General features: G+C 39.7%; 1 protein-coding gene across 6 annotated transcripts in view; it reads right to left on the bottom strand.

Annotated features, from left to right (window-relative positions):
- Positions 1 to 2,472: 2,472 nt before the first annotated feature.
- ST7 (suppression of tumorigenicity 7) overlaps positions 2,473 to 20,957 on the bottom strand; it is a 155,820-nt gene continuing 137,335 nt past the window's right edge. For 5 of the 6 annotated variants that reach the window (XM_069802081.1, XM_069802083.1, XM_069802084.1 and 2 more), the window contains 4 exons: positions 17,445 to 17,595; positions 12,483 to 12,575; positions 9,309 to 9,448; positions 2,473 to 2,796 (listed from right to left, as the gene is read on the bottom strand). In XM_069802081.1, the coding sequence (XP_069658182.1) occupies positions 2,701 to 2,796; positions 9,309 to 9,448; positions 12,483 to 12,575; positions 17,445 to 17,595 (480 nt within the window). In that variant the 3' untranslated portion in view covers positions 2,473 to 2,700. Of the gene's footprint in view, positions 2,797 to 9,308; positions 9,449 to 12,482; positions 12,576 to 17,444; positions 17,596 to 20,957 lie in introns of those variants that run through there. The other variant, XR_011327796.1, reaches the window with a different exon arrangement.

Raw genomic sequence — 20,957 nt, forward strand, 5'->3', positions numbered from 1 at the left:
GTTCTATGCAGGTTACAGTGTAAAGAGATAGCGTGCATCCAAATTGTATTAGGTTGTCTTTAAAGAAAGAAATAGGAACTGTTAACATTTGGAGTTAAAAAGCTCCCCCCGCCCTGAATCTGCAAACTGAAGGTTCGGATGAGTTATTATCTGAACCAGATTTCCAGAAGGCTCATCTCTGCACTAAGCCAGAGACTTTCCATCATTATAATCACAGGCTGCGTCTGCCTTTTGATCTAAGCCATGCTGAACTTCACAGGAAACATGTCCGTGGCAGAAAAGCCTACGGCAACAAACTCTGCGCGATGAAAAAGAAAATCCTTTTGTCTGACTTGCTTAGTCTCCCAGATGCCTAGAATTGTAATTAAAGCAAAAGAGATATTTTCTAGATAAAATCCATGGCTCATTACTGCTTATAAGGGAGATGGACACTAGAAAGAGTAGAAATAGAATTGCACAAAGATATTTTTGAGTTCCTAAAAGTTCCCCAGAGTTCAAGGGAAGGATCTGATTCTTCCAGGAGTTAAGCATTCCTTTTAATCAGATTATTACAGATAGTAATTCCCACACAGATCATAATTCACATCATCTCTTCTTCTAACAGAAGGCCAAACTACTACCTTAGTTGCTGATAAACACGGACATTTGTATATATGTATATACATATTAGGACTGTTAATCACAGCAATTTGTTCTTTTGAAATGTAGGGTATATAAAACTGAACTTTGAAAGGTTTTTGAGGTGGCTGGGAATAAGCGACACAAAGCAGCACAGGACAAGAAGAGCTGACTATGCCTGATCCTTTTGATTTTCACCAACCTTAAATAATTCTGACAGCACCGCTGTGAGGCAAACAAATGAATATGATTATCCCTAGTTTTACAGCTAGAGAGACACAGGAGCACCTTCTGTGTGGCTGTTCAAGCAATTCAGATGCAAAGCCGAGAACACAAATATTGGCCCACTTCACACTTCCACATGCTGTCCACTAGCAATCCACTCTCTAATCTTACGCCACATCCCACATTAAATATAAGCCGTACTAACGTCAACATTACAGTGAACTGTTTTGCAGGAATAATGGCCAGAGATGAAAAACCCGTATGGAAATCTCCAACAGCAACACACCTCACCGGTTTTAACATTTAGCCGTGGGGGTCTCTGATCTTGTGTGTCCTCCCTCAGGTCTCATTCTCATAGCTGGTTTCTCCTGGTGTGAGGCTGTCTTTTTTCCTCATAGCACAGCAGTGTTTGCTTTAATGCAGTACCATTGCTCACCTGGACAAAAATCTTTTTTTCTATATGTAGACTAGCATATCTGTGATTAAGAGGGCAAAAAATAATGATGTAATGCATCTCCTGCTGTTAAGAAACACTTGCCTTTTATACCAATTCTGATAATGGGAATTTTGTCTTTGCCCACTCATTTCCTCATTGATAAACAAACTTACCTGGTGGTGACCACAGTCCCCCAAGCTGCTCAGCATTTTTAGAAGAATAGCAAAGTTGAACTGGCAAAGTGGCATTTTTGATCCGCTGCATTGGGGTTATGCTTCCCCATCTGGGAGAGGAGTTGAAAAAAAAAAACCCTCAAGGCATCTGTAAGGATGCACTTTCAATTCTTGACAGACAGGACTACTTGCTTCAACTTCCAGATTAAATGCCTGATCTTAGAGCTGGCCTCGTGCATTAGCAGAGGTGTCTGCGGGAAGTTTCCATCTCCAGTGGCTACGTTATAAATGAGTACTTTGTCTAAACCTCTCACAACACAAGGATAAGATTTCTGAGGTAAGCACTAATGATGAAACACCGACCTCTCTATTAATTGTGCATGAACTAACACCAATTTTGCTAATGAGCTTCTGGTCTCAAGCAACAGTTTATAATGCTGATGTTTAATCTGTACAGGAAAAAGTACTTACTTTTTTGTACTTGAAAAATACTAGTAATGCAATAAAAACTCAGCAAGAAATACATAAGAGCACGCATGCAATGATCACTTACTACAGGTGAATTTGTCTTCAATTCTCTGCCATTACTTATGCTTTGTTCTGTAGACAGAGAACAAAGCATGGAGCTTCTGGAGGTACTAGAAATAGCAGTGGCGTGAAGAAAATCTGTCAAGTATGTGGACTTTCTGAAAATGCAAATGAGGAAAAAACTGACCTCTGTGCAGGGATGGGATTCAGAAGCCCAGTGTGCCACCCAAACTGCCTGGAGAGCCTAAAGCGGCTTTAAGCAAGAGCTCTGTCTAGAAGCTTCGTCTAGACTGTAGTGGTGAGGGCTTCACCCTAATTGAACTTTGTAAGAAAAGGCACTGATACCGTTGCTTAATTGTAAAGTTATTAGTCTTTTTTTCAATAACTGAACGGAAAGCAAAGCCCTAGCTGTGGTGAAGCAGATACACCACACATGTTTAAGAACACAAAGTACCATCTGAGCTTTGAAGAAGCAGCCAAAGACAGCAATGCTGCAATACACAAAAGTTTATTTTTAAGTTTTTCTTTTCTGAAGGCAAAATATAATAGAACCTAACATCCATGTATTTTGTACAACAAAACAGTTTTTATATGAGAACAGACAATCCATGAAGAGTTTTTAAGTCTTAGAACTGCTTCCCTTTTTTATCATGCTTTCTTGCGGTCAACAAAAAGTTGGCACAGAAGATATCATGGCAGTCAGTCAGCGGGCGTGCTCCCTCAGATCCTCGTCAGCTGGTGCCACAGACTGGAGGGCAGGATACTTTCTACTTTTTCCATCACAAAATTTAAAGGGGCAAAGAGGGTGCTGAGAAACTGCAAAGAAATCAGATGCACATTCAGATCAAAATTCAGCAGACAATACACCTCAAGAGAAAGCTGTCCAGTAAGACAAGAAACTCTTTCTGTGTTCCTCTGTAAAATCCTCCAGCATGATAAAAATTATATAATTCACATATAAAGACTTTCTGCCAAATTCTGAGCCTTGCATATATACATATTTCTGGATTTTGCAGTAAAGAAAGCAAGAGCGCCATTTTTATGAAGATCAAAGACTACAGAAGTTTTCACACATCTCTCATCCTAGATTCAGGCTCATACTGAAGCCGCTAAAAACTCAACCCAAAACCTACTGAAGGGAAAGAGAAGCTTTTTCATAACAGCAGAATATGTCAGACCACAAAGCATGTCTTTAGAGTCAGGTTTAAAACGGTTCTGGGTTATCTACAGATCTGCTATATACATTGAAGCATCACTAACTGGAATTTATCTTAACATTCTCCCTCTATTACAGTACACAGTTGGCTATGTTGAAAGAGGTTTCAAAATATTAATGTTAGGACAGGCATATGTGACAAAAATCAAGCGAATAGAGGCAATTTTATCACAGGAAAAAAAACCACTGCCAGCTACACATCTCAGAACTCAGGTACTCAAAGCACTCCCAAAATTTTGGGAAATATATATTAACTGTGCTTTACATTAATTGCAATTCAATTGTACACACTACATAGAGCTGTGCTGGGGCCCTGTACGTGTATGAGAGAGTACAGTAATATGCAAAGTCAGCCACCTCGAGACTGTGAACCCAGTGGCTTCTAACCATTTAGACTGACGTGACTTTGCTAAAAATAAACAGTTCTGTTTGGAGCTGCAAGAAGTTTGTGTTTCAGTTATTGCTTGCAGTCAGCATAAAACATACAAACTCCGCTTACTGCACTGATGTGTATATGAAGTCTGCTTGGTAGGTCAGTATTAAAGCAAATCTGGTGCTCCATGTGTTCTCTTTTTGCCCCAAAGAACTCTCTCTCCTGACAAAAGAAAGCATCAGACTTACATACATAAACACACTTACATCCCTTTTCATGTTCTGAATTTGTCCCATATATCTTTAGGCACTTAAAGGATGCAGACGTGGGGGTGTGGTCCCCCTGTAGTCACTGAAGAGAGCTAAGCGCTTCCAGAGAGTAATTCTACCCATCCCAGGACCAGAACTGCCCTTTGAACTTGTCTCTTCTCTCTCTCCCCCCTGCTGCAGAGGGAGCCGGAGCGGTTGGGCTTTGCCTTCTCCCATAAAGCAAGGCGGACTGTGGCACAGTGCGGGATGCTGGCCTGCCCCAGCCACACTCCTGAACTGCTAGCACAGCTCCCGACACAGTTCTGGCCCATGCCAGTTCGTCTCTCCTCAACAACGCCCGAGCAGAGTTTGGGGATAGCACAGGGCAGGGACAGTTCCCAGCAGCCAGCAAGGACAGGGCCATCCTGCCTTTGAAGGGAGGAGAGGTTAGAGAGGTCCAGACATGAACTGTGATGTGTCACTTGCCTTTGGAGCCACGGAACAAACAATATTTTATCACTTAATACAGATATGTCCTTGGTCTCTGACTTAGGCCCCTAAGTACCTGAAGTTAAGTATGAAAAATGCAATTTCAAAAATTTTTACAGGTCTGTGTGCTGCTGAAACACAGCTATATATGACAAATGTATTTAGAAGATTTCAAAATTTCAATATCCAACAGCCAGAGATTATAACCATTTCATGGTATCAAGCTAGAAAATACCTGCAGTTTCACTGTTTACCAAAATAGGCTCTGTGCAGAGTTTAACTGTAAGAATGTTTGATGCTTATGATGCTTATGCATTTTAAAGGCAATAGTAAGCATTCAAATTCTTTTTTTCCTCTTGGACATGTTTGCATACAATGCAGATACCACATCACGGACAACCTGTGCATCATGGGAAAACCAGGTAAAAGCATCACAGCTTATGACAAAATGAGAGATTTTGTCATAAGCACAGGTTGAAGAAAAACTTCTTCTAACTGAAGCTGAGTATTTCAGTTGTAGTGCTAAAGGTCAAGCTGTATAACGTGAATCACAGGTGAATTAATGTAACACTGACCTACCTAATCTTAGAGTTTGCTATTACTATTTCAAGTGGCTTAGCCCAAGTAGAAGCATTCCCTCTGGTTAAGTTATGAACTGTTTAAATAAATACATCCCTTTAATTTTGCCAAATGCAAAAGGCTCGCTAGAGGATATTTTCTGCTCTTTGAGTAGCACTTCATCTATGTGGTAAGCTTGCACCATCACATCTCCTTGAATAGAACACAGCTTTGTAACCAGTGCAAATTACATACTTGTTAAATCAATGAAACAAGAATAATTTGCCTGACAGTAAGTTTTATTGCAATTCATAGGAATTTTGTTGCTGAAGTAGTCGACTGTATCCTGTAACAAACTCAGCAAAGTATCTGTAGCTTAAAATGAGCCAAGTTTTTCTCAACTTATAAAATTAGTTGGTCTACAAAATACATTTAAATTCATGGATACCAAAGCCTCAATTAACTGAGGTCCTTTGCTGACAGCAAGAGGTTCAGGATGCCACCTACTCTCTTGTACAAGCCCATGTAAACAACATCTGTGCTGGAGCTGTGCTGGAGCCCTTGGAAAGCTCCTGGTGCTCCTTTCCTCAGACACCACTGGCAGATGCCTATCCGGCTTGTTTGCCACATGGTACCACCCAGGACATGTGGTTTTTTTTTTCATTTATTTTTTTGCCTTTCCTTTTGACACTGACTGTTTTTCTCCACATGGAACAGAAAAAACAGCACCAGCAATAGAGTAGGAATTCAGGGTGGCAAAACTGGTGATGAGAGACCTGTAAAAAGTTTGCTATTATTATTTTGTATTTTAAAAGAAAACTATCAACCTGGCTATTTCAAAGTTGGCAGAAAGCAGCTTTCTGGGAGCACCTTCTGAATAGTACCATTTGATTAAAACAAATATGCAAAAGTATCTTTTCAAGCTTTTCCACTGTTTATTGCTCGGTCCCTGTGATCGGATCTACATGTTCCGTGCCTCAGTGTCTGTAAAGGTCCAAGCAGATGAAATATCTCCTTGGGCAAACTTGTTTGCTGAACTGAGGTCTCATCCATCATACAGGAAATATTGAAACAGATAATGTCAGTGATCTCAGGCAAACAAAGCAATCAAATCAAAGAAAAATTGGTCTTTCTGAAATTTCACTCATTTTAAAAATTTACCTGTGCACTACACTTTTAGACGCAACTGTTGACTCGAATGATATAGTGACCCCCTTGTTAGTACAACTCTCAATTTTATTTAAGATCCATTCTTATTGCTACCATGTTGCGAAAAGACCTGCACTTACATATTTTTAACAATCTCCCAGATATTGTCATATTTCTGCATGCCAATGAAATAAATTCAATACTACCAACACTGTGCTGACAATTTTATCCAAGTCATGTAATCAGAAATTTTTCTGCTTGTATTCCTATCTTAAGTAACTTCCAAAAGCCTTTTGTTGGAAAGCCTAGCAAAAATTAAAACCACAAGCTATGAACATGCTTCTCCCTAACTGAGTGAAAATGTTAAGATCTACTGTCATTTTAAAGTTACTTATATTCAGTCTCACAAAACGATCAAAGTACAACTGGATTCTTTCAATTTCATTATAGGAAGATACAAGTTTACCAGGTACAACATTACAGAATTGGCTGGATGCAGTTGGGAATATCTGAACTTGCTGCTGAACTGGCAGGCAGCGTTCAGAGCAGGTTCTGGCTCTAAAACATGGGTGCACTGATGGAGTTTGGAGAATTCTATCCTGCGTTGAACCTCCCAGAAGAGGAAACTAGCTTTAAAATACCTTTGACTTCTGCATCCAGTGGGAGAATGCAGGCTGCCCTGAGGGACTGTCACAGTGGCACAGGCCACCTCTGGCAGTCTCATATGTGGAGGAGGTCCTCAGCACTCAAGGGCTTTTTCTGCCTTGAAGAACCCAGTGTCTGGGTTAATGGGCTATGGAAAAGGTGCAAGAAGATGCTACCTGGAGGGCAGGTCAAAGCCAGTTCCCAACATGGAATCATGCTAACTCATTCAGTTTTTGTGAAATATGGTAAATATCAACCTGCAGTAACATAAGCCTGGGCCATGATGGTGATATTACATCTGTATAATGCTTTTGGGATTGGCAGTCATAAGCGAAGGAGTAATTTTGACCTATTCAAATTAAAGCATATATACACAGTTTCACAGTTTAATATACCACATCACAATGACTACCAACCATAAAGGAACAGGCAATTCAGTGCACATAACCACAGCAACAGTTAGCACATTAATCTTCTAGCTATTTATGAAATTAGTTATTTATGAAACGATCTTCCCTAAAACTGAAAGCGAAGAGCCAGAGCTGGCCAACCTCTTCTGTACTGTTCTGATACAGCTGCATTTCAAAGAGATGTCTGCCATGATTTTCTTCAATCTTGTACACCTGGGCTACTTTTTCCAGAGGAGACAACAAAATGAGCCTTCTGAATCAAAGCCTTTCTATGAGCTACTAAATGAATGTCACAGGCTTAAATTCTGCCCTTCCCATGTACAACAAAAACTGAGCTGCTGCATGTAGTAGTTATGAAGATTAAGACATAGCTAAAACAAGTCACACTACATGTTAACTGACATACTAACTGCATCCATACAGGTTCAGAGATCTTGAGTAATCCTGCCAACTTTATGCACATAATGCAGCACACATTTCAATTCTATTTGTCTGTGCTTATTTTACTAACTAGGAACTTTACCTGCTCTGACATACAGAACTTAATAACCATGCACAGAGTCTTGGGGTATCTATTCTATTAACACCAATGGCAGCTACACTTACACATCAGTGAAACAGATCCTTCTGGTCTGACTCCACTCCCCAAACGGCTTTGGAACCTGCAAGCTCCAAATCATGGAGAAACAATTACTAACGCACCACCAGTGTAACTTCTGGTATCTCCGGTTGATTGCACTCAGTAACCAAAGCCAGGTGAGTTAAACCCATGAAAACATGCTACCAATTTTCTCCAATTCCAGTAGCTCACTGCCTGTAGCAAGAGCACTAAGTACAAAATCTCATCATGCTGCCAGCTTGAGATATATTCTTTGTTCAGGATACAAGGCTGAGAAGCACAGGAACAAGGCTAACAGGGACAGATTTGGGGTCATTAACTGTGACAGTATCAGAAAAACGCAGATTACATTGAAAGAGCCCCCAAACAAGGGTTTGTTTTGAAGCATTTCAATGACTTGAGGAAAAAAACGCAAAAAAAGCTTTACAAAGAAGTTTAAGATCACATGCCCATGTTACACACTTATTGTCTACCAAACGCCTACATATACACTCAAGAAACAAGAGAAAGTAATAATATTTCACTTAAGTTTCAGCGCTTTTTGCTGATAGAAGTGGTATATTTTGCTACAGCTAATCTTATTTTCTGTCTTCTAGAGCTAATGAAAGAAAAACCTTGATGCAAGAACTGTTGCTGTACCAGACCTCTATCACTCACAAGCCTGGGTGGTAGAAGACCTGGTTCACCTGCAAAGGGAGTCTCTCGCCATTTGCAAAGGAGTTTGAGAAAGTACTTACAATCTGGAATTTGCCAAAACCTTTCAGCCTTGCCTCCTCCACCTCACTCCCTATGCCCCCCAAATCAAAAGCACTAAAAACAAGGCCAGGAGGCTATTTAGGAAACACAAGACTTACAAGAGATACAAATATATTTGAGAAAATACATTACAACAGAGGATGTTCAGTATTTCCTGGAGAAGGAGACAGGGTTTTTATTATCATAGAACTTTTCTTTAAGTGGATTTTTCATATCCTAGCACAGTGGAGCAGTGATGTTCTTGGTTTTGCAAAGAAAAAAGCATGTTTCAGCATAATTCATGGCCTTTCCCCCTCATCCTCCAACATGTATTAATCCTTGGTGGATTAAAAAAGCAGAATTAGCAGAGACTTCCCTAGATGTAGTAAAGAAAAGTTGTGAGGCAAATATTGAGACTACTTCCTTCATGGCAGTTTGGGGAAAGAACACAGAAATTTGCCCTGGTTAACAGTACACTCTATTTCTGCTCATATTAAGAGCTTCTATTGCACTGGAAAGCACGACACAGTCATTATGGCTCTACACAAAACAAAGGGGTTCTGCAAGCCATTATTAGTTTATTTTATTGGATTATATATGAAAACACAGATATTCCTTTCTCCCGCCAAGCCTTTTTTTGCAAAATCACAAGAGATCTAGCCTAACAAGAGGGCCATATAAACCACAGAAGACGGACAATAGTGTGTTTTACTGATTAGCTAGCTCTCTTAACAGTTGTTCAAATGTCCCCCTGCTCAGACATCTCTTGATGTTTTATTTATACTACTGAATATGCAGGTATTTAACACCCAGCAGTATTTAGCTCAGTTCTTCCTGCATCTGTGTCTTTATTTACCAGAAGAGAGCAGCAGCAGAGAATACTCACAGCTTTTGCGAAGACCCCCATAAGCTCTGGGAACTGATGTGTCAGGAGGGCTAGCATGGCTGTGAAAGAACAGAGTCCAGCAGTGAAGAGGATGAAGAAGGGAAGCTCTTTCTTGGGGTAAACTGAAACTTCATGAAATGCTGTAGAAAAAAAGATGCGAAGGAGAATGCATTACATGTCAAAAAACCCCCACCAAACCTCAAAACAACAAAACCCAAACCAACATTCTTATGTGGTTTGAACAGCCAGAGACACTCAAAGACGCTTTTGAAGGAAGAAACACATAGAAGGTCTGAAACATCTAAGGCCAACATTATTGTTGTGTCAGTTATCTCACTGCCAAATAATTCTCATCTAAAGATCATATTTCTGGCTTACTCTGGTCCTATGTACATGTTACTTTTGCCTTCCTATAATGCAGCTGTGCAACAACTAACCCCAGAAAACTAACCTACAAATAAAACATCCAGATTTTTTTATGCAGGTCATTGACTAGCCACATGTATCATGCTAATGCTGATACACAGAGAGCGCAGAAACATGCACCCGGGAGCAGCAGTGAGACCAACCCTGCAGAAGCATGGCTGTAGATTGGTTTAAGCAGGCTGTAAAACTACAGCCTTTGTAACAGTAAATTCTGAGGGTTTAATCTGCAGAGAAAAGTTATCCTAAAAGTAGGACATATAAACACATACTTTAAATTCAGATTTTCAGAATTCTCTGTATGCTTACAACAATACAACAATTTTTTAAAGTGTTAAAACCTGGAATTTAAATTAATAGTGACTTTTTAAGGTGTTTGTTAGTATACCCTAAAGGGAATACAGAAATGCCTTGACTATGCTATGACAAATTGGTCACTGGGCTTCAGAGAAAGCAGCACTGAGAAGGCTAAGAGGATCAGAAGAGGATAACAGAGTATTTTATTGGAAGAATATATCCCTTAAACTTTTATTGTGGCCCAGATTCAAGGTGAAAATTTGGCTGGGTTGGCAAAAGGTCTGGTGGACTCTTATCTGTCTCTTTCACTCATTTATGTCTGTAGTTTGGAGCTACAGTCACAATAAATGCAAACTTTTAAACATTTTTTCTCATACAGAACCAGCCTCAAGGCTTTGCATATACTCAAATCCTATGACTATTCATACACACAAAACATTACTCTTCCATTTTGCCTACTTTCTTTGCTTCAGTGACCAGCTCTCATCTCATTGTACTTGCAGACAACATAAGCACAGGGTAATCCAGCAACATGGTAGGACAATATACTTGACTGCATTCATGCAGGGTGGAGTGGTTTCCAAAATCAACAGCAGGAATTCATTAAGAGTTTAAATTAAAACAGTATAAACTAAAAATATGTATGATTTTGGGGTATGCTAATTCAATCAGTTTAAAAATAAAAATACAGATAATTTGCAACTTCTCTTTGATTGAAATTAAATTTAGAGATCGGGAAATTCCAGATCACGGACATTATAAGTCTAAGATTTCTTGTGCTCAGATTCTGCACTTGCTTTTGACACAGGCTCAAACTTGTTCCAGTCTGTTATCCAGTCATGGCAAAAGTTTTGTGATTGATATTTTTAATTCAGATAGCCTATCAGATCTTAGTGTTCTGATATAATTCCAGCTGACTCTCCTTTAAAACACACGCAATTAAAGGGTGTGGACAGGTATGCAAAACCCCTTTAACCGACCTGTGTCTGTCACGGGATGTTAAACCCTTCCCTACTCAAACCCAAGAGATTTTGCAGTGAAAGGCATTTCCCATAACTGCCAGAGCAGAACACAACTGTCTGCATATGCTGTTAAAGAGTCCCTTGCTTCTAACATTTGACAAGAACGATTAGTTTTGCATCTAAAAAGAGAACGCTGAGCTATTCTGTATGACTTTGTCATTCCTAAATCTCCTGACACTCCACCCTCCCCAGCTCAGCATCCCTCTGAGTGAAGCAAACACAGCACTCTAAGAGGTGTTGTTATAATTAGGGTGATTATAATGGGGTGGGGAGATATTGTCAGTTGCCAAGGATTTCTGTGTAATATCAGCGAGAATGTACTGTGAAGGAGAGACTCGCAATGAGTGGATTTTTGCTGCATTATTCTCACCTAATGTTTACTCACGTTTTTCAGCCCAAACCAGAAAGGTTCTGAATGAAAGACTACAAAGAATGCAAATGCCCTCAAAACCAGCCTTCACAGCAGAAGCAGGCTAAATTTTACTTTTTCCAGAACAGATTTCTCTTATTCATTCTCCAGGATAGAGAAGGTGAGAGAAGAATCTCCTTCCCTTGGATCAACTTTTATTTGCCTCCTCTGCCCTGACCCTGCAAACCCCTCTGCACTTGAGTGTGTTCCACTTGTGCTCACACAAAGTCCCACTGGGAGAAAACACGTGGGAATGAAGCATAACTGTTTGCAAGATTGGCTGCTTCCGCTCTTCCTCTGTATTCTTGTGCTTCACTGCATGCGCTGCAATAAGTCTCATTAGCTTGGACTGTAACACTTCTCGAGGGTTGGATCTGTCTTTGTATCTGTATCTTGCAGAGCACTGGGAACACTGTTCGCACTTTGCTAATACATGCCATAAATATATATAATGAATGACTGAGGTAATTTCACATCAATCACTTCATAATAGCACACACATCATTACACAAAGAAAACCCTTTCTTGCTGTTTAAGACTGCTTTTCAGAAAACGTCAGCATAACCTGTCAGAATAACAGCTGTATTAATGATCCAGCTGTCCTCAAGCAGGTTTGATCTTGCCTTGGAATTTAAGTAGCTAGTGTGTCTACATAAGACTAACAAGGCTGTGCCACTGTGCTTTTGGTTTGATGGGATGTTACCCTAGATGAAAGATCAGACATACTTTCCAGTGTCTTGGCAAGAGAGAATAGCAAGATCTAACTGATTTGTATCTCTTCAGTAATCTCTCTCCCTGTCCCTACACTGTCAACAACAATAAAGACAGCTGCTTGTTATGAACTATGGCTAGGAGCTGCCTCTTAACTATGAACTATGGCTAGGAGCTCCAGAGACTTGCTGTCAACGTGATTATTCTAATGCAGTGTATTCAATTTAAAAGGCATCAATGGAGATCAGTGCTGCAAGACTCAGGTAAACAATTCTTTGATGTCAACAATAAGAAGAGAAAAGATGAACGTACATGGTAGTAGTTCTCTATCTGCAGTTTCTGTACAAATAGGGTAAGGGTAGAAAAGATGTCCTTTTTCCAGTGGATAGGGGATCATTCTGAAAGCTGAAAAGAAAACAACACCGTGCACAAGTTACTGTGAGTATGGCAGTTACTTAACTATATTTACAATTTTCAAAAACAAACATAGACAAAACATAACATTTATGTTTGGTTGCAAACAGCATATAAATTGCTTAATGAAATGCCAAAATGTAAATCTACACTTAGCTTTTAATCCTGCAAACACTTATGTTTATTTTTATTCTTGGGAGACAGCTCATGAGCGTCAGCTGAGACCATGTTACAAGTACATACATAAACGTTTGCATGATCAGAGCCCATTGTACTTACAATTCCATAGCCAAATATACACATTTTGTCTTAGGTTTTAGGCTGCAGAATTTTTAAATTTCAAGGGAAAGAAGTCTATCTGATATAACGGGTATAGCCTACACAAATGATCAGCCAAGCTTGTGAATTTGGGCCAATGCTCACAATCTCTGTGCATCAAGCATAACAGAAGTTTTACATGGAAAAAAGTACACTACTTTTTTCCCATCACACTCCAACAAACCAGGTAACACTGATGACTCAAGCCCAGAGAACTAGTTTTCCAACACAGTCATGTTTTCATTTTATATTTGGCAATCAAAGATTAATACTGAATTATTAAAACCAGGTTCCTCACATGCATTCTTTTTAAATGCAGCAGATCGAGTTAGGTTTCCAATATAAATCTTCAGGTTATGGATTAAATAATACTTAATCCTATGCATTTTTAAAATTGAAAATAATAACAGAGAGGGAGGGAAATGGATTACTAAATCTGGACAGTGATGATGTCATAGGCCATCTGAGTGTAGTTTATGGAAACATCAGAATACTTGACTGAATTATAGCTTTGCAATCAAGGCATCCTTTTCCATTATCCTATATATTATTCTCACTGTTAAACCGTCATCAATGTGTTATTCTCACTACTCCTATGAACATCAGTCACTGAAGCAATATTTTCCTCAACAGATGTCCTAGAAGCACTGTATATTTTAGATGTTAGTTACAGCCCACCGCCATGCGGTAACACTCCATTATCTGTTGCTCACAAGGCAACCGAGGAATTGGTTTAAAATACACAATACTCCAATATTTTCAGTTGTGCACACTGCATTTGAAATAACGTTAGCTGTATTTTTTGTGCAATTGTATGAGTGTATTTATTCTTGATTACTATGTTTAAAGCAATAGTAAAGAAGGCAGAAATCCTCAAAGATTGTAAACCAACCTGGGCTGTAACGCTCTTCCAATATTAACCCCCCACTCTCCATAGCACCCCAAAAAGCCAAGTACAAATACAATAATCCAAGCCTTGTATGATCTTCACATGCAACAAACTTGAGTGTCTACACAAAAACATATGTGGAGGGATGTTCAATGCTCATGACTTTAAAATCACTTAATGCAAGTTTTTCCTCCCAATTTGGCTTAATATTTAAACAGACAATCAAGCCTCTTCTGCCTTACCCTAAATCACAGTAGTACTAGGATTCTAATAAAAATAAAAAGGGATGGTAAAGATGTTGCTTTCACAAAACAAGTGAAAAATGTCTGAATAGTTTTTGCTGAATTTAAACAGTCATCTTCGACATGAGACCAAATATGGAGTATTTACAGCAAAATAGTTTATTTAGCAATGTTATCAGCCATGGAAGAAAGTGCTCTGGTTCATCCGTATCAGTTTGTGTTTATGTATATACTTCTTTGCCTTACTCTTACAGTATTATCTGATCCTATTTTACATTAATCAATTCAGGTAGCACAGAGGCAGTTTGCCATTCAACCGTGTGCTTGTCATAAAAGCTACTATAGTATTTGGGAACCCCTAGGTTTTTCTTCTTCATGCAAACAACAGGAAACATGACACAACTTTAGAAACTGACAGTGATGAACAAGCACCTCAGACTCTTCAGAACTTTGGTTACGCTTTAAACTACAGACCTTCTGTACAGAGCACCCAGACCAAACCCAGAGCAATGTTTCACATGGTGTCACTTGGGCTTTTTTAGTTGTACTACGAATAAAACTGTACTTTCAGTGATCAAATGAAGACAGAGCAGGAAACAACCAACATTCCAACAACCATCATTCGATGATGATCATTATTTTTATAACCTCACTCTTCTCAATTGTTGAATACAATTTGGGATAAACACTCTGTGAGAATTTCAGAGTTTAAAATACCACAAAGACATTTCTGCATAAATTTTGTTAGACGCTGTCTTAATTAGGAGTGACCTTATTCTCCTCAGAAGCATTCAAAATGTACCCCCAAGTGACTGACTTAATATACTTAATTCTGCCCAACTCCTACAAGGTCAGAACTGAATAGTGTATATATGTGGGCATTAAATTCCTACATACAAGCTACTGAAGTGAGACTTGTGGTTATTTAAGCACACTGACAGAATAGTACACTCTAAAGACATGGCAAGTACATAAATAGCTAGAAAGAAAGTGAGGGCAACTGACTGTGTACTGTATGTTGACTGTTGGTTGGTATTTAATTAAATTTAATTTCTCTGTCATGTTTCCACTGGTTTTAACTTACGATTGTGCAGAGATGCCAAGGAAACCTTTTGCAAGTAAAGGACATAAGAGTGCCATAAATAGTTCACTACATCTGTAAAGAATATTACCCAGTCTAAGATATGGACCAAAAGTTATGATTATTGGACTAGATACTGGTGAAACCATTAAAACCCAGGGGAGTCTTTATGCATGAGCAAAACCTGAATAAAATTCTTGAGGACTGGTGCACTGTTCATCTCTCTCTGAAATCACTGTGCAAAATGAATTATGGATTTTTCTTTAGAGGTTATGCAACAATACTAATTTACATCTTTACAGGCTACTATACAAACATTAGCTAATAAAGTACATATTCAGATTGCTGTGGGGGTAATAAGGAGAGGAATCAGTTTATGTAATTAGATGGGAATGCCCTACACTGCCTTCAGGCACAGATGACTAGATTTGCTAAGTGGCAGGAGGACTGCAGGGCAGCCAGCCTCCTGTGCCAAAAGCTAGACCTCGTGAACAGCCCCTTAGGGACTCCCCAGCCTGACAAAACAAAAGAAGATCTATTCAGGATTCCCTGCAAAATACTGCTCCATAATGATGGGATAATAAGCCTTGGGCTAAAGGACTTCTGCAAGCATCTGGAAGAGAAGAAACTTCATAAAAGCAAACCACTGAAAATAAGCCACTGGGAAGGAAGCTATGACACAGAAAATAATAGACTGGGAGAAATGACAGGGAAAGAGCAAGCAGGTAGGACAGAGAACAATGCAGCAGAGCAAACCCCAGGTGGCAATGGTATGGATTACTGAACAAGGTGCTCTATACGCCTAGAAATAAAGCCATTGCTTCCTCAGGGAGCCTACACTGAAAATTAGGCACATTTAGGCTATTTCATACAGTGACTGAGACAGTAAGTCACTTTTACAACGGAGGTAATAAGTGCATGTCTGTAGGAATTATCATGGTGACAAACTATTGTTTCTAACAAAGCTAAATGAGAACAGCAAATGGAGAAAGCAAAAAAAAGGTGATATAATAACATACAGAGAGGCTGAAAGAGAACAGAATAAAGCAGAGCACAAAAGGCATACTGGATTACATAAAGAAAAATCTGCATTAAAAAAAGCAGACAAAGGTTGATTATAAAGATACTTTTTAATTATCTGAAACCTGAAAAAAACCCACATCTCAAAGATAGGATAAGACAGGTCAGAAGATTAGTATATGACCTTTGAAGGTCATATACTCCAACCTCCTACTCAAACCAGGATCATCTTCAAAGTTAGGTCTGGTTGCTCAGAGCGAGGTCCAGATGAGCTCTGAGTATCTCTGGGGATAGAGATCCCACAAGCTATTACCTACCTGTTCAAATGCATCACCACTCTCATTCTGAAAATATTTTTCTTATGTCTAGATTAAATTTCTCCTGTTTAAACTTGTGTGTAATGCCTCTTGTCTTTCTGCTGTGCCATTCTGTGAAGACTCTGACTCTGTCTTCCATATCATCTCTCTACTATGTTGTGGAAGACAGCAACTGGATCCTCACTTCACCCACCAGAAGTCTTTTCCGAGTTGAATAAAACCAGCTCCCCCAGCGTCTTTTCCTACATCACATGTTCCAGTCCCCTATGCATCCTAGTAATCCTCCACTGGATTCACTCCAGTTTGTCAATTAAAAAAAAAGTCATAAAATACTGTATTGTTTTGTACTACACATCAATATTTATCTGCCTATAACGCACTTTCATAATTTCCCAATATCAAAGCATTCATAGAATCACAGAATGGTTTGGGTTGGAACAGACCTTCAAAAATCACCTAGTCCAACGCCCCAGCTGTGGGCAGGGATGTCTTTCACTGGATCAGGTTGCTCGAAGCCCTGTCCAACCTGACCTTGAACACTTCCAATGATAGGGCATCCACAACTTCCCTGGGCAACCTGCTCCAGTGTCTCACCACCCTTATTGTAAAAAATTTCTTCTTATGTCCAATCTAAATCTATCCTCCTTCAGTTCGAAACTGTTCATTCAAATAATGACAAACAAATCTCTACAACTCTGGAATGAGGAATGTAAATTATTACCCCTTTACCCATGAGTAAGAAAATATGTCTCAAAGAAGATGGGAAATTTTGTTCAGGATTACACAAAGAACACAATCCAAGACTTCAGAACCCTTTTTCTCATTAAACGAAGTTTGTACTTTCAGTTTGAATTTCAAATATTTCAATGCTGGTGAGGATATAACTGGTCTCCAAAATTCCCACATTCTATACTTCACAAAAAGCTATAATTTTCTCATGATGTTCAGTAAAAATATTTGATTAGCTCCTTTGTAAGAAAGAGAATTACTTACTGCCTTCCCATGTACAGTGTAAGAGATTCAATGCCCCCTCTACTCTTTTCCAGTGTTGAAGATGAAAGAAAGCATATGCTATTGCTTCACTGTCCCCTCTCTTCAGAATATGTTCAGGGGGCAGAATTAAGCTTTTCATTTCTAGTAGATACTGCAATAAAAAAGCAGAGCACAATTATTTCAGAGGTAGTAAAAAACACAAAAAGCTGCCTGTAATTCTACAGCGCACACCAAAAGGTCTATTTCCGTAAAGTACTCTCCCTCATAAGTGTTTCATCAAATGTGCAACATCACCAACTGCACTTGAAGATAATTATTGAATTATTCCCAAAGACTAAGATATGCTGACAGATGGTTAATGTTCTGCTCTTCAGCTGTAGTAGGGGGACTACAGAGAATTTCAAAATGAGATGTCTCTCTTATCAAAGGAGATGGAAAACAAGGCTCAAAGCAAAAAAGAGAATCTAATTACAAGAGCTTTTTAATTAAAAGTGTTTATAATAAAATGAAGAAGACATTAAGCAGTTTGATGCACATAGTCTTTCTATAAGGAAACATGCAGTACTCATAGGTTGCAACCGGTTGCTTTACTGAATCACCATCAACCAGCTGCAAGGTCTATGAATATGCACAGTTGGCAGCCACCTAAGTAGCTACCAGCAAGTTACAAAGTAAAAAAAGTTACAAAATGTAACAAATACCTGATTTCCAGAAAAAAAGTATTGGACCTTCAAACTTGCTACTTGAAACAGTTATTGAAAATCATATGAAAATGAAAAGCACCACTGACTAAACCCACAAGCAATTTTCCCCATTACTGGATCCCACATAAGAGACGCGGATGAAACATACGGAGGGTTCATGCCACAGGAGAAGACAGAGGTCCTGGACAATATTCAAGCAGGTGATTTTTCCTCCTTCCCCAGCCCATGAACTAGACCACTACCAGTTCAGCACGGAATCTCATCACTGGTGTTACTACATTCCAGTTAGTGGAGGGGAGATAGATCAGAGGGGAAAGACACATCCCTTGCTGGCATGCTTTACAGGGAAAGGAATGACAGACAGAAACCACAGGCTGCCAAATCAAGTCCTGTTTGTCAGTTCTCCGAGAAGTGTAACGTTTCCCAGCTGTGCACTGACCGTTCCTCAACAGCACAGGGAAACTGCCGCTCTTTTCCAGGATGCCCAAGAGCAAACGTTCTCCCCACCAGACTATTTAACACAAAAGGCGGCAGGTGAGTCAGGCAGTAGACTGTCAGGCCCTAACACAAGGTTTGGAATGGGAAGTTATGGTTCACCATTGGCAAAAGGAGAGCGAGCGTGCAGCCCCTCTATTTCACCCTGCGCCTGCGCGCTGGTCTGGCAGGGGGAGGACTGCAGGACCTAGGGACTGACAACAACCCAGCGCAGGCACCCACAAGAAGGCAACCTGCCACCAGAGGTGAAACAGAGGGAGGCGCGGGTGGTGGTAACCTCCCGCGGCTCCTGTTAAACGCGGACTTTTGTCAACGGGATGAGCTGGCGCAGAAAAGAGGAGAAGAGAGGGCAAAAGAAATAAACGAGAACTGAAAATCAGCCCTGGGGAAAGGAAGAGGCAAGGGCAGAGAGAAATGAGCACCAACAGCATGATGTCATGGAGGGCATCCGAGAGCTAGTCACCCCTTCGCCTGAAGGGGCCTGGAAGGAGCCAGCCAACAGCTGAAGGACTTGAAGAGACCATGATCAAAGCAGAGAAATATCAACCCTGGGAAACAGACAAATACTTCAAAGAGGAAAGAGAATCATGTGTGTTTCTGATGCAGGTTAACAGTATTAAAGGTGGAGAAACTGAATTAGCAGTGGGAGTAAGAAGTGTGATACTTGGATTTTCTCTAAAGCCTTTCAGAAAAATCTGAGAGCTGCAGAGCCGGTGGATTAATGGAGAAAGGTGCAATTTAGTAGGCAGGACAGGGGATTAAGAGTGACAGAGAGAACAGAATAAAGAGCTGACAAGAGGGAGGGAGCTGCCAGGCTTACAGAGATACAGCAAACATTCTTACTCCCTGCCCTAATGAATGTGCCACCCTTTTAAAAACACACATTATACTTGTTGAGCAGAATGGAATACAGCTGCAAGAGCTGCAGGTTTCTATCTGTTTTATTAATTTAGAACATAACTCTTTGTTTTTATATTTTTTTTAAAGGTAAATGAGAAAATAAGTTCTCAATATTTAAACATTTAAATTAAAGGAAAAAAATACAAACCCAAAGCCATGACACTATTTGTAAGAAAAGAAAAACCAGGAAGGAATGTCCTGTTTCTAGGAGCACTGGGAGGAAAACATGTTATTTTGATTCTTATGTATTGCTTGTTATCAGCGATTAAAAACAAATCAAGTGGAAATACCAGATGGAAGGATGTATCTTGACACTTGCAAATCATTCTTAGTCCTCACTCAGTTGTGTTGACTTTTCAGTCTGCATTTTTCTCAGTTTCAGAAAGAAAAACCCATTTTTAAAAGTTCCTCAGATCAAAAATGTGAAACACTCTTCCCTCATTACTCTATCACAGCTACTTTCCCAAACAAAAAGTCCATAATCTGGTTTGGTGGTATTCAAGAAGACTCACACACAAACTTGATGGATGGCTCAAGTTTCATTTCAGCCTCGTAACAGTTTTTGTTTTATGCACAAAGGTCAGCCACACCTTTTGGCCATACAAATTGTCAATTAATTTATTCTGGAGGCATTTCCAGCATGAATGCTAATTGTACACAGCCCCAGAGAGACCTCATCTGGAACACTCTGTACAGTTCTCATCAGGCACTTCCAGAAATGTAAAGATCAAGTTCTACAAGTACAGAATAGAGTTAATCAAAGAAATGGCAAGTCTGCTTTGTGAGAGGGCACTTGAAGACCTACATCTGTTTAAGTTCTCTAAATAGGAGTAACGGGTACCAAAAAGGTGCCTAGCTGTAGGTAGGGCTTGATTATTATGGAAGGAGGGATATGACTGTCCATGAAAATAGGATGGTCTTGATGTCCTAGAATATCATATCCATTTGTGCATTGCTGTATTTTCAAGAAGAGTTCAAGAGCCCAGAGGGTATTCAGGTTCCTGGAGGTTTCACTGACAGGGCTCAGGGTCTGCTTGGAGGTAGCATAGCCAAGGGCAGCCCGCTCTCATGGTACCGGCAGGCTACTGCCACCCAGATACTTGACAGGCAGGACTGACTCCCAGCAACCTGCTGGGTTTCTAGCAGATTATCCATGAAATCAACACAGTCCCCCTGAAACGTTTTGGATTGGACAAGCGGACAAATTCCAGTGAAATGAAATGAAATTAAATTAAATGAATCCTTCTTCAAAAACTTCCCAATAAGCTGCAGTCCTCATGCTGCCCATGTAAAGTGTGAATCACAGGCCTGATGGACTTGTGCATGCAACAACTATCTCCAGCTCTTGGAAAAAATTAGCCAAAGACATCTGATTGTAGTTTCCAAGAGGCTGCTATTGCACTTAATCAAAGAT

This window comes from Haliaeetus albicilla, chromosome 14 (assembly GCF_947461875.1).
Source record: "Haliaeetus albicilla chromosome 14, bHalAlb1.1, whole genome shotgun sequence".
NCBI classification, from domain to species: Eukaryota; Metazoa; Chordata; class Aves; order Accipitriformes; family Accipitridae; genus Haliaeetus; species Haliaeetus albicilla.